At 28.8% G+C, this 15,381-nt stretch overlaps 1 protein-coding gene and 1 non-coding gene across 3 annotated transcripts; one reads left to right on the top strand and one right to left on the bottom strand.

Annotated features, from left to right (window-relative positions):
* Nucleotides 1-3,686: 3,686 nt before the first annotated feature.
* On the bottom strand, nucleotides 3,687-7,887 carry LOC137822616 (uncharacterized). Of its 2 annotated transcripts, none has more exons than XM_068627529.2 (2): nucleotides 7,712-7,887; nucleotides 3,687-6,275 (listed from the first exon to the last, which is right to left on the bottom strand). In XM_068627529.2, the coding sequence occupies exon 2, from the start codon at nucleotides 6,257-6,259 to the stop codon at nucleotides 3,932-3,934; it is 2,328 nt and encodes a 775-aa protein (XP_068483630.1). In that variant the 5' UTR covers nucleotides 6,260-6,275; nucleotides 7,712-7,887; the 3' UTR covers nucleotides 3,687-3,931. The 2 variants fall into 2 exon arrangements, with proteins under 2 accessions (XP_068483630.1, XP_068483629.1); XM_068627528.2 differs by having other exon boundaries at nucleotides 3,687-6,449; nucleotides 7,712-7,855.
* Nucleotides 7,888-14,157: 6,270 nt separating this feature from the next.
* TRNAR-UCG (transfer RNA arginine (anticodon UCG)) lies at nucleotides 14,158-14,231 on the top strand. Its single transcript has one exon. It is a non-coding gene; the product is annotated as a tRNA-Arg (tRNA).
* The last annotated feature ends 1,150 nt before the right edge of the window (nucleotides 14,232-15,381 follow it).

Below are 15,381 nucleotides of genomic sequence, written 5' to 3'. Positions count from 1 at the left end.
CATAAGATGTAACTCGCGGGCTTGCGGGCCAGCTCACATAAGATTTTTTTTTTCAAAAATTAAAATTTCATTAATTATAAAAAAACTTATTTCTACTACTGAAAAATTAAAATTTTATCCGTTTTTCAATTTATTTAATTAAGATAAAAATATAAATTCAAGTATGACGGTTGTTAAAAGGCTTGATTAAAAATAATTAAAGTTTTGTTTTGCATCCATTTTTTCCTATGTATGTATGTAAATGTATAAGAGTATCTTATCAAAATTTTGCTACAAAATATTTTAATGAAGAAGACTAATTTTTTAACTATCCTATTAAAATCTCTTCTTTATATTATTTTTTATTAACAAATTTTAAATATAAGACTTTACTTAAAACTAAATCCAATGTCACTCTTAATACTAACTCTTTTATATGATTAAAATAAAACATTCATTTTTTAGTATATTAAATTTATTTTTTTTAAATAAAATAAAATAAATGTCACAAATGTCACACTGCAATAATAGATGAATGGAGTATGATTTTTTTTAGAAAAAAATTAAATAACTATTTTTTTATTTACGCGGGCCAATCTGCCCCGCCCCGCTGTTGGCCCTTGGCCTGCGTGGATTGCAGGTTATGCGGGACGGGCCAAAGCGAGTTAGCGGGCTAGATTAGTGAGTCCGCTACGTACTTTTTGGTAGCGGGCCGCGAACCGACCCGCATGGCTTGCCCCACCCCGCATTGCCAGTCCTAATTAATTTTAATATTTTATTTTATGCATTTATTATTTACTTATATATATTTAAATAAGTAAGTTTGATTTTAGGATAATTTTTTTATCCTTATTTCACTCTTTTTTTTATATCTATTCAGATAAATATAAATTAAATAATTTTAATATGTTTAATTTTTTTTTAAATCTTATTACGCACATCTTAATTTTGATAAAAAAATATGCTTAAAAGAAAATTACTCCACTATTTTGTTAAGATAAAAAATTCTCTCATTTTCTATTTTTTTTAAAAAATCATTTAATTTTTAAAATACTAAAAATAAATTGTATAAAAGGAATCAATTTTCATTTATTAGATGCCAATTCGGTAGGAAAATTTTATTCTTCATAATTTTAAAATGAATATTTTCCATTTTCTCTCTTCAATGAAAAATAAAAATTTAATATTTTTATTTCATGTATCTCTTTTATTCTCTACTTAAAAAAACTGTTGAAGCGCATCATGTCCAAGAAGTGTGAGCGCAAGTGAACTTCTTCAGTACACTGTTGAGGGTCCAGGAAGTATGAGTGCAAGAGCTAGTGTTGAGGGTGTTCTTGAATTTAGATTGGAAATTTAGATTTTTTAATTTTTAAAATTTGTAAACAAAATAGAAATTTGGTTTGAAAAAAATTATAAAATATGAATTAAATTAAAAACTAAATTTAAATAAATGGATTGTTGGAGATCTCACATCGACTAGAGATTAGAGTCTTTCATTATATATAAGTGGGTGCAAACCTCAACCCTGTGAGCCGGTTTTATGGGGTTGAGTTAGGCTTAAAGTCCACTTTGTAACATGGTATCAGAGTCATTTCGAGCCTATCCTAGCGAGTATTTGTTGGGCCTATCATGCCACCCGCTATCGGGCCGCTATCGGACCACCCATAATATATAGTCTCACGCACGAGTTGGCAGTCTCGGCGTGAGGGGGGTGTGTTGGAGATCCCACATCGACTAGAGATTAGATATGAACTGTCACCTAAAACAGTGGAGGAACAACGTTATATTATGGATGGTATTCCATATGTAAATTTGGTTGGTTCACTAATTTATGCAATGGTCTACAAGCGCCCTAACATAACTTATGTTGTGAGTGTTGTTAGCAGGTTTATGTCTAACCTTGAAAGAGCATATTGGCAAGCTCTTAAGTGAATCCTTCGATACTTGAAGGGGTCACTTGGAAGAGACTTTGTTTATGGTGGAGCTAGATGATTAGTCGAAGATGTTCCATAGAAGTGTATGTTGACTCACATTTGGGTGTATGGACACAAGAAAATATCTAACATAATATGTTATTAATGCTTATGGTACTGCCATCAATTGGAATATCAGTCTCTAGAAGGTAGTGGTTTTGTCAACCACTAAAGCAGAGTATATTGTCATGACAGAAGCAATAAATAGAAGTCTTGTGACTTAAGGGTCCAGTCAAAGAGTTGAAGGTGCAAGACCAAGTGGTAATTATTCAATGTGATAATAGTATTGCAATACAATTGTCAAAGAACCAAGTTTTTCATTATAGAACGAAGCACATTGATGTGAAGTTGCACTTCATGAGAGAAAAGATAGCTCGAGGATTTGTGAAGGTAAGGTCTCGACAGATTACAATTTGTCTGATATGATCACGAAGGTATTGCTTGACAACAAGTTCTTTCATTGTTTGAATTTAATCCAGTTGATGGGTGATTAAGTATGTAATGGGCTTAGATAAATTATGAATGTTTTATCACTCAAGAGATTTGTACTGAACCAAGGTGAAGATTTGTGAAGATTGGTTCAGATAAAATCTAAGCTCAAGTTTTCCTAGACCGTCTAGAAGTGCTAGAGTGTGTAGTGGTTCAAGATCGTCGTCACATGGTATCATCATCTGATGTGTATTAGTGTTGGTTGAAGAACTGCTATTTTGGATCGTCTAGGCCTTATGTTCAATTTCCCTGTAACTGTTGGCGCCTCATGTTATTTTGAAATTGAACCATTATACACGTGTTTTGTTTGTATGAGAAACGTCTTTGGTGAAAATTTGTAAGATCATTGTTTTTTGTTTTGTACTTAAGAATTTGAACTTGACCGTTATTGATCAATGTAAAGAGTTGAGAGTTCAGTGTAGGAATTTAGAGAGAAACTTATAGTTGTAAATCTCAAAGATTATCATAATGAACTCTATCATGGACGTAAACTGGTTATAAACAAAATACATAAATTGTTTGTATGTGATTTTTCGTATTCTATTCTCTCATGTTTTATGTTCTCATTCTTAGTTTCTACATTTGTATATTATGTTAATTGATTTAGACGATGATAATGTGAATTGTCTTTGTGCTATACAATAACATTAAAACAAATTATTAAATTTTTTAGAATTTATTCATTTTGGGACTAGATTTTTATAGTTTAAAATTGTGATTTCATTTTTATACTTTCAAAAGAAAATTAAACAAACTCTTCCATCTTAATCACATTACCATCTAAACTCCATTAACCTATATAGAGTGCCGTATTTAAAAATTAAATGTGCACCAAACTATTTGATATACAACATAATTGTAATCACATATCCTATATACTTAAAATAGCATCTTCAATTTGACAAAAATAATAACCATAGTTAATAAGAATCTAGAAGAAAGTAATAACTTTTTCTACTGTGGAAACTCATTTAAAAATGTGACAAAGTTACAAGTATAGAACGATAATAGTGGATCCACAACAACAATTTAACCACATAATTATAGAACAAATAACCTCTACTCATTATAATATCACGAAGTATTTTATAAAAAAGAAAACTGAATATTACTAGTATTGCAATCAAATTTGTGAGGAACTTGTAAGCTATGATGCTTTTGATCCGTGAGGTGTAAGAAAAAAGAATGCATGTCCCCAGTCGAAAGAACTAAAAACGATGCTGAAAATTATTGAGTTGCAGAAACTAATAAGAACCGTAATTGGCATTTCATAGAGTTTCATAGATACAACTGAAATAAGTCCTGAGGGCAATGGCAATACTAATAAATGCAAAACTGTAGCCCCGCCAATATACAGCAAAAACAACAAAAAACTGTTCTAATGTATGTTGAGTTGGTGACTGTAAGCTATAGTTTTGCTGACTAATTAAATTTGCTATCTCTGGCTAAATGGAACACAGAATCTCTTCCAGTCATTAACAATACTTTAATTAACACTTCACAGCTCTCTTTTCCCCCAGACGTCTCCGCTTATATACAAACAAAATCTCCGGCTTGCTTCTCTTCTCTCCCAATCCTGCATCAGAACCTTCTTCCTTAGTTGTCTGGCACCCCTTAAGCATGCCCTCCTCCGTCAAATTCTCTTTGTGTTTCAATTCATCTTCCACAGATTTTTCAGTTGTCATTGTTATTTCTTGCTCCAGATCTTCAGCTAACACCTGAAGAAGCTCCATCGGCGTAGCAGCAGGATCAAGCTCCAAGCAACCTTTAGGAGCATTGGGACCCTCTTCACCAGTAAGCATGTATGAAGGTACCTGATATGAGAAACGAAACATCTGCGCCTTTGAAATATTCCTGATTTTTGTTGGATCAACATTCTGGCGAAATACCGTCTTGAAACCTGCAAGCTTGACAAGTGGGGCAACATTCACTCCTTGCTCTTCACTGTAGTCTTCAAGCACCTCCACCATGTCATATTTCTGTATGATTTCATCTTCGGTGAATTCATTCCAGTCAAGGGACCAGTTCCGATACAATGCCCATACATCACCTTTCTTCGGATATATATTGACAACCCCTCTCGAACCTTTTGTCCACTTCACCCTGTGCGAGAAGGAGTTAAGAGTGCTATAGGACACACGCTTTCCTATTCTGAAATCTCCACTGGTCTTTAGAAAGCCAGAACTGATCCACTTTATTGGGGCCAATTCGTCATTGCTTTTGGTATTCAACCAGCTTATCCTCATATTGAAAGGATTCTTCGAGATTACATCATGGATTAAACAATAGAAGCGGGGCATGCCATCATCGTTGTCATATGCAGCCCACACCTGGTTCTCACCAAAAGCATTTTCAATACGGTCTCCATCAAAATCATGGAAATCTGGGTCTGGAACATTCATAGAGAGAGAACCAGGCAGCTCAGGATCTGGATGAACAGAAAAACACTTCTTGCCTGCAGCCTTAGAAGCAACAAATTCTTGTGCACCAGGTTTTAAACCATTAGTTTCCCAACTTTTCCCCTTCTCACTGATTTCTGTGTCAGTATTCTTTGACTTGTCTAGACTCTTTGATGCAGAGGAAGCTTTCCATTCATCAAGCTTTTTAAGAATCTCCTTCCGAGCCTTTTCCACCAATAACTGCTTCATTTGAAGCTGTGATCCGTCCCTAACACCATTGCGTTTGTAATTTCCGGCAGCATTTACCCTTCCTGACCCAAATTCATTAGCCAAGTTTGTTCCCTCATTTTGAGATACTGTTTTGCTTTCCATATCTCTTCTATCGCTACCTACTTTATGTTCATCAGTGGACCTTCTCTTCCTTGGCTTGTCACCTTTCATAATAGAATATGATCCAATACAAGAGGACTGAAAAACTGAACCTGTTTTCTCTGCAGAATGAATTTTCCCAAAATGAGCATCCTCCCTCGACACAGCTGAATCTTCATACCTTCTCTTCAAGGCTTCGTAAGACATCCTAAAAGAACCAAGAGCTTCTGCAGCACTAGAAGCTGATGTTGGTATGTGGGAAATGCCACTAGGCATAGAGAAAGGACCTGATCCATGTGCTGAATTGACAGAAGACATTGTTGTCCTTCCGGGAACATGATTTCCATTACTTCTTTCCATTCTGCTTGAGTTGAAGTTATGTTGCTTCATCTGAGAAATTCTTGAAGTGGATGAACCACTTCTGTATCCAGGTGGAGTTGAAGTCTCAGAAGCCACAAATGGCTTATGACAGCATGTACAGACCAGGTCGGAATTAATATAAATTTTATGGTACTCAAACTTTGTCTTACAGAAATTGCAAATGGTCCAAAATGTGGGTTTCAACAACACAGGAGTGAATAAATTACTATATAAACCATTCTGAGTAGCTGCCACAGATGGTTTCCCACCAGGATTTCCAAGATATGTACGCCATAAGTTGTACTTTTGGTCATATGTGACTCTCTTGGCTTTATCAGATAATAAACTCCAAGCCTGTGAGATAAGGTTAAACGCCCCATCTGCACCAACGGATTTATTTTTATCAGGATGCAGAGTAAGAGCCAGTTTCCTATATCGTCTTCGAATTGTTTCTTCATCAGCCAAGGGTTGCACACCAAGGATCCTATACCAATCAACTTCTCCATTAACTTTTTTATCGGCTGAGATATACACCTCAATAGTTGCCAGAAATCGAGGAAGGCCATCAAGATTGGGATATAAATCTAGAGCCTTCATTGCGAGCATTCTTGCCCCACCAAAGTCCTTCTGTAAAAGCATCTTCTCTGCAAGTTCTTTTGCCCTTAAGGCACCATCCTTTTTACAGTCCATGCTAGCCAGTGCGTTTCTGCAAATGGCCACTAATTACTCTTCTTTATTTCCTTAATTAGAAGTATATATCATAGTGATACCAACAAGGAGGGAGGACAGTGCCCAACAATAAATATTTAGACCCAGAATCTGACAACTCCACATGCACAATAAAGATGTTTCCTTCAATTACAGAAGCCCCAAATAAACCCTATAAACATTAAAAAATGATACAACTACATTAGCAACAAAGGAAAGAAAAAACAAACCAATCAGGCCTAATGAATAATGGAATTTTGCCGAATGTTTATTTCTCAACATTGACTTCCAACATTCTTTTCTAAACAATTAGGTAACTACAAATTCAATATTTGAGTACTGAATTTTCAAATTAAGCTTAACAATATCATGATATTAGATTTCCATCACAATTCCACATCCTCAGTCGCTTGCAACCTTCCCCAACCACAATCCAGGGAACAACCAAACCCTTGCTGATCGTGGAGAATGAAATTGCAAAAGAAAGGATCATGATGCAATAAAAATGCTTAAATGCCAAAACACAGTTTCTACTTTCAATAAGTTCTTTCATTATCAGGGTAACAAAACCAAGCATGCTTCTTTAAATCTCTTACAAGTAAATTCTCGCTCATGCATTTCTTCAAGTGACCAGCTTTAATTTAACAACCATCCACAATTAACAACAAAGGAGATTAAAAACTAAATTCAAAATCTAAGGGTTTATCCGATTCCTTTCCACCTTTTGTTTTTCAAAACTAAACAATTCCATACTACTTAATACCAATTTCTCATGTAAAATCTATCTAGTTTTGAAAATTATTTCCAGAGAAAGTCTTTTTAGGAAACAAAAAATTGAAACAAAAGAGCAAATGGTTTCCCATCTTCATTTTCAATTTTCATCTTTTGCAACCTTTCATTCAATTCGGCACGCTACTTTGTGCCTTGCACCACCCTTGACAATCCGTCTGAGCAACCTTGTGCAATTGAATTTTGAAAACTAAAAAACTTATTGGAAAAAAAATAATCAAACAAACCCTAAGGCTCTCACCAAAAAAGGGCGAAGCACTCCTGCAGCCCTTTAAATGAACAAACAAAACCCGCAACGAAGGAACGATCAAGAACAGAAAAAAAAAGTTCAAAATTTCGAATACTTCTAATCACATAAAATTCAAGGTTTCAGAATTGTCCACGGCAATAGGTTGCAATGTCGCACCGTTGTGGCTGTGACAGCCACATTGGAGGTTCCGTTACGTTTACAAAAAAAAAAAAAAAATCAAATAAACAAACACCGTCTAAGAAACAGAAAATCCCTTGAATATTGTTACCCCAATGGAATCTACTAGTAACACTACAGATATCAAGAAACCGAAAAGCAAAACGCAATCACAGAATTCAAAACTACATTGATTCAGAAAAAGAGAATGCAAAATGAGAATCAGGTAAAGGCCAAACCTGGAGGCACACGAGCGAAGCGTAGCGGGAAATTGAGTAGAGAAAGCTCTTTATGTTTTGTGAATGATTTGGAAAACGGTGGCTCGAGAGTTGAGCGAATTTGGGCTCCGATCAGAGTTTCAAAGCTTACTCTGTGCGGTGCATGTTAGGCCTTCATGGTGAGATGTTTTTATACTGTGTTTCTCATTCTTCACCTCTGAAATTTTTTAAATAAGGCATTTTTGTTTTGTTTTGACCTGATAAATAACCACAATGATGAAATAATAAATAAATAAATAGCCTACAAAAATCCATCAGATTCATAAAAATCTTACCTGGCTTTTGATTAAGATAATATATTAATATGATTGTTATTAGGCGTTTCCCATAAATGATTTTCAATTCAAATCTATTTTAATAACTTTAAAACTCATGTAATATAACTTTTTTTCTATTGAAAGATATATCACATAAAAATTTAAGACTTGGATCATAAGAATAAAAAAAAAATCTAATAATGCATCTTAAAATTATTTTACAGAAACTACATAAATCAAATTTTTCTATATCATTTTTTAAATCTTCACATTTATATTTTCACCCACTATAAATATTTTTCAGTTTTCGTCAGCATAAGATAAGATGATTTAAAGTATCATTAACTTTGATTCTTAGTAAATGTACAACTACTAGTAAACTTATCAGAAAGTATAGAGGATTAAAGGAATAAATTTTTTATTTACACGAGATAACATAGAATCAATTATATCTTTGAAAGAATCAATTATATCTTTGAAATATTATTTATTTTAGAATTTCATCACAGTTTTATTTTTTAAAGATAACTCAATAAAAGTTAAAAAAATATATATTTAAAATTTTCTTTACTTTACCTTCCCTCTTAAAACTATGTAAAATTATTAGAAATATTAGAATACAACAAAATTCGGATTTCACATGCTACTAGAAAACATTATATACAGTCTTTGATTTCTGCATGTAATCATCATACTAAATGCATAGTTAACATTAAATGCATAGTTAACATTACCCTTGTTGATGTAATATTATTCCACTCAATTCTTTTAAATATGTCTCAATTTTAATTTTATGAGTAAAAAAATAATTAGAATGAGAAACTCCGCCAAAAATATTAATCTATCCACAAAATCGATAAATTCTATTGTACTAACTACATAGTTAAAAAAACATTATCTTAACATGTTTTTCTGCTTGTATTGTGTAAGGTTGTGTTCTAAAAAAATCTGAACGAGTAAAATAATTATTGTATGATTGTATTTCTTATATATGGTAACTTCAATTAAAGACATTTTTAAAAGAAAAAAAAATTAAGGCTATTAATTATATCTCCCTTATATTTTATTTTCCCTTTTCTTCAGCAGCAACAGTATACAAATATTATAAATGCATATCCTCTTTCAAATGTATCATATGGATATATTTTTATTAATTCGTTTCCATATTTAAAATGAACATTAAAATTTAAAAATCCTTTATCACATTACATTACCATGTTTTGTGTTTGTGAAAAGTTGTGTTGTTTTGTGAAAGGTTTCAATGAATTAACTAGTAAAGTGATGATTTTGTATGATTGATTTTCTTATATATGGTGGCTTCAATCAAAGATATTTTATCTTCGTCAATAAAAAGTAATACAATTCATAATTATCCTTATATTTTATTTTCCTTTTTTAGCCATTATTATGCAAATATTATAAATGCATTCCCTCCATCAAATAAGCCTTACATTTTTATTAACTTTCTTTACATATTTTAAATCAATATTAATTGAAACATTACATTACCATGTGTGCAGGATGAGATAAATTTGTGTTGTGAAATGAAGTTTTTTCAACTAACTAATTCTTGAAGTAATTGTTGTATAATTGAACTTATTATAAAGAGTAACTTCAATTGAAAATATTTTTATTTTTAAAGATATAAAAAGTAATGTTATTAATTTGATTAGCCTTATATTTTATTTTCCTTTTTTTTTTCTTCAGTTATATGAGACATTGTACAAATATACTACAAATGTGCCCCCCATTTATCAAATGCACAAATTGATTAGTCATTGAACAAACATTCTTCAGGATAGAAGAGATTATTTAATATAAATAAATATTATTTATCAATATAATGTTTGACTACACATAAATTGAGACAGAATTGTATTTTTCTAACAGTAACCCATTTTAGTATAATCTAACTGACATTGTATGTTTAAAAAATAATAATCTTCACGTTATTAATTAATATAATTATTTTTCTATCTTTATTCTAAAATGTATTTGAGTTAGTTTAAATGAGTTTCTCCGTAAACGTATTTAAACAAGAAAAAAAAACAATAAGAAATAAATGAAATTTACGTTTTAGATCAATTATAGAATTTTCTAAGAAAATAATTATGTATCAGTTAATTTTAATTTATTGATAAACTAAATTTATTTTTTCTATTTTCCACTTTTGAAAGTATTTATTAGTTTACAAATACAGATAACATGCATGTTATAGTTTATCATTAATCCTTTTCAACACAAATATAATTATATATATGTACATGTCTTAAAAAGTAACTTTTATATATGATTAGATTTTTTGAGAAATTTGTTAATTCAACTTAAATGCTATAGGATCTTCTTTTATAATTGGAAGGTATTGATATATCAGAATCCTAACAAAAATAATGTTAATTTTTATTTATAAAAATTTAAAATATTCTTCCTAGATTGTATGACAATTAAATTCACAATAAATGCTCAATATGCATGATAAACACTGAAGAATTATAAACAAGCAAACATCACTCAAGGTAAATTAAAGGAATTTCTTTATAATGTTAAATCTAACATATTTATTGAAAACGTGACAAGTTTTAGTATGTATCAACACTAATATATTTAGTTTTCCTGTTATAAAACGAGCACGTACGGTATATTTGTAGTATAACAAACTAAAATCTCCTCGTTCTCTTTTCTACTATTTTATTATTTAAGTAATTGAGAAAAAATTAAAAGGGAAATTAGTTTTTTCTTTAAGATTCTCTTTTGTAGTAGTATTTTCTATTTTCAATATAGAGAGTCTTATTTGGTATTGTAATATTTTCTTTTAGTAAAATTGCATTATTGTTTATTGTTTGTTTTGTTTTTTTACTTTAGTTATGAGTTCTAGTGTTGTTATTCTAGTACCCAATAGTGGTTTATGATTATATTTCCCTACTTGTCTTTATAATAGAGTTGTAAAAAAAATGAGTATTTTTTTTTTTTTATTGTAGGTAGTATTTTTCTCAAAAAAAAGAGAATTATTCTAGTTGCTGGAAATAAAGTGTGGTAGTGTGAAAATGTATGTCTAGCAAAGTAGTAGCAAGAAAAAACTTGGTATTTAAGTGTGTCCATTAGTAACCCACTTCTCATTCTTAGAAACTTACCTGGTGTATTGGTTCAAGGTTTATCGTCATTGTTCTAGTAGAAAGTTTCAATGGAAATAATTTCTCATTGTGGAAACTAGAGATGAAGACAATTTTGAGAAAGGACAATTGTGCAAAAGAAATTGAAGAAAGACATGTGGACATCATAAATCAAAGGTGGAAATAAATTAATGACAATATTATCGCAAATTTACAGTTACGAATTATAAATGCGGTTTTATGCAGAGCTTCTGCTTTAGAGTTTAGTTAATTCGTATGATCGGCTCATCATCAATATAACACATAACAATATTGATGGGCACCTACACTTTGAGGATGTTGTCAAAGTTATTCTTGAAGAAGAATTTAGGCGAAAAAGCAAGGTAAGGGTGAAAAGTTCAAAGCAAGCATACACTACCAAAAAAAAAAGACATTAAATAAAAATCAATTTGAGAGATCAAAATAATTAGTTACTATATTGACTAAATTAGATACTATTCTAGAGACTACAAAATTATTGGTATCTAAAGTGATTTTTATTATTAATAAAAAATTATAAAATAATTTCCTAATTGGTAACTAATAATGGTGATAATGGTAACTAAATTGGTAACTAATTTGGTAACCAAAAATAGTCATTGTATTGACTAAATTATATGTCAATTTAGAAACTAAAATAATTATTGGTATTTATAAAATGATATCTAATTTAGTCAATATAGTGACTAATTTTGGTTGTTATTTAATGGTTTTCTTATAGTGAGAGACTTTAATGGTGATGGAGGTAGATCAACAAAATGTGACTCTAGTGGAGTCAAACTCATGGTAGATCAAATTCTTCAAAAAGAAGCATCTCAAAATTGTAGCAAAAGTGGGCACGTAAAAAAAATGTTAACATTAAAATAATGTAGGAAAGAACTTTGAAGCATCAACCACACCAGGTGTTGTTACAAGTACCTCAGACGATAGAGTTATTCTAGTGAACGGAGTAGTAATTAATTCTAATGGTGGAAAACAACATGATAAGTGGATTCAAGTGCAACTAGACACATGACTTCACATTGAGATTGACTTATGTCAAGAATACTCAAAGGAGTAGCTAGAAGTGACTAAATGCCCAAAAAAATACTTAAGTGTACTTAGCAACAATAACCTACATAATTAAAATTGACTTGTTGGTCAAAAATTAGATGTTGTTTGTGCGACAAACAAACTATAATATAAATTATTATGTATGTGTTCTTTCCTCTTTATCTCTTTTACATTATATATTATTATCATCTCACTAACTTAAGAAGGAAAGTTACTATGTGAATACATATTAGAAATGTTTTATCAAAATCCTATTAAATCTAAGTATTTGATTAATATTTATACAGTCAGATGTTAGAACTATGATATAATCACTTGTTAAAGTAAACACAAAATATGTTAGTCAAGTGATTTAGTTAAATTTTAAATTTTTTGTTTGATGTAACCATTTAAACCGGAAGAAATAAGGGTAAAATAAACTTTTAAATACGTTTCTCTTATCATGTTTTTTTATAACATATTAAGGAAGGTTGTTGTGAAGAATTATGAATAAGCAAACATTACTTAAGATAAATTCAATAGGATTTTCTTATGTTGTATGCTGTAACTTACTCGTTAGAACTCCTAATAACATAAAATATATGACAAAGTTTTGGTACACACAAATCTAGATATTTTATCAACAAATAAAAAAGACTAACTGACTTAAACTCATACGATATTTTTAAGTGCTTTGTATATATTCTGATTCTATTAGGTGTTATAGATCACAGTAAAAAGCTATAACTGATTATTTAATTAAAAGTTATCTATCTCTAAATTAATTGTAATTTTTATTCCTATATTTTATAAATTTTCCTATTTTGGTCCTTAATTTTATTTTTCGCAATTTTAGTCCTTTAAATTTTAAAAATAAGTCATTTTTATCTTTAAATTTTGTTTTACACAATTTTAACCTCTTTATTTTTAAATATTTGTAACTTTGTCAAATATCCAATTCAATTACTTGTAACTTGTTTTACTTTACATATAACACAGTGAAATTGGAATTGCATGATACTTATGTTTTTTTTTTCTATAGTGAAAATGATAGCACTTGTAGAATTTAAGATGATATTTTTGTAATCTGAAAACTAAAAAAAGTTACAAATAATTAAAAATTATGAAAAATAAATTAGGGACCAAAGTTGTGGATCTTATAAAATAGAGGGCCACAAATTATAATTAAACTTTTAGTTTCGTATAATTAATTATTACATGTAATTTTTAAAAATTACAATGCTTAAATAGTTCATCTTTAAAAGTTAAAAAATAAGTAGCACTTGTACATTTATATTAAATATAATTTTAATATAAGAATTATTTAGGTAGTTTTATTTATTTAAATTTTATGTTTTTATATAGAAGGTCTCCGAACTTCGTCTTATAATGGTATGAATCAATGAATATTGAACCACCAAATATCAAATTCTTGTTTCCTTTTATTCTGTCATGTAAATATTCTTATCTTCAAATTTTGGTTAAATGTGATTTCTGAATATAAAATAATATCAAATTTTATTTAATAAAAAACATTAAATAAATATTAATATATTTTATTTTTAATATAATAAAAAGATTTAATCATTTTAATTTTATTAATAATTAATATAATTAAATATATTTCTTTAATAATTGTCATATATATATATTAATAAATAAATTTAACAATTATTAAAAATCAAACATATGCTTAATTATATTAACTACTAACAAAGTTCAAATAAAATTAAAGAAATTAAAGTTTTTTTTATTGTAATAAAAATAAAATATATATAATTTTTTATTGTACCTAAAAAAAAATAATATTTAGATAAATTTATTCATAAATTATTTTAAAATAAAAATATAAGAAAAAGAAAATTAATATTTTCATAATTTAAAATAAATTATAATAAAACCTTTACATTATTGGGTTTACGGATTAAAAGTATCAATTTATAAATATAAATGATAAATATAAACATAAGACCGCATAGCGCAGTGGATTAGCGCGTCTGACTTCGGATCAGAAGGTCGTGGGTTCGACTCCCACTGTGGTCGAATTGTTCTTTTGATAAAACTTTTTTCTAAGCCTTTTTTTTAGTCTTTGTTTGGTTCATTTTTTATATTTATATTTGCTATTTAGAAATCCAAGAAATGAAATTTATAGCAAGTTATTGAATTTGTTGGTTATTTTATCATTGATATTGGGTTGTGCAATGAATTTGTTAGCTTTGTTTGGATCATTTGAAGTTAATTAAAATATAAAATAAATAAACTGGTTTTTTTACAAAATGATAAAATAAAAAAAAGATAGTTTCTAATTAATTATAAAAATAATTAGTTATTTATTAAATACTTAAAAAAATAATAAAATTAGTGAAATATTCAAAATAAAACAATAAAATAAATATTATTATAAGAATAAAATTAATAAAACCAAATGAGCAGGAGAATCGATATAGGTATAGATTAACTGTTTTTATCAGTTCAAGTGAATTGACAGTTATTCATACTAAAATAATAAATATAACTTAAAAAAAACTAAAACCTTTAATATTCACTAGTTATTTAAATATAAATTTATTATGTGTATAATATAACAAATTATTAATTAAAACTTGATTAAATTTTTATATTTTTAAAATTTAATTAACTAACTCACAAGTCAAATTTGGTGAAACAATCTATAACTTACATAAATAAACTAAATTAAACTAATTTAATTGTAACTCAACTTTTAATAAAGTTAATCCTATGAAACGTTTATTAAGGTTAGATATTTTACAATTATTTTTATTTAACTTTACAGTTGTGAAATATTAACAATATATGAAATATTTATTAATGATATAATCAATTATGAAAAAAAAATTATTTGATAAAAAAATGCTATTGTAAGTTAAACATTATATTAAATTGTCTTTTCTTCTATGTAAGTTATATTAAATTTATTCTATTAATCTTGTTTGGTAGTCTATATTCTTGTTAATCCTAAGTGGAAAAGTTTTCCATAAAAAATATCTTGAAATTAATATATTCTTTTGATTTTAAAATTAATATAACAATTATGAAAAAATGTATTTTATTTTAAATCATTCATTCATATCATCGTGTATGACGATATAGATGGGGGTATAAAGAAACTTTCTTGGCATAACCTTAAACATTCTAAGATGTTTTTTAAACATACTCCCTTTTTAAAGATAGA

The sequence above is a fragment of the Phaseolus vulgaris genome, chromosome 9, assembly GCF_051622355.1.
Source record: "Phaseolus vulgaris cultivar YP4 chromosome 9, ASM5162235v1, whole genome shotgun sequence".
In the NCBI taxonomy this organism is placed as follows: Eukaryota; Viridiplantae; Streptophyta; class Magnoliopsida; order Fabales; family Fabaceae; genus Phaseolus; species Phaseolus vulgaris.
This window is presented reverse-complemented; position numbering and strand designations above follow the sequence as displayed.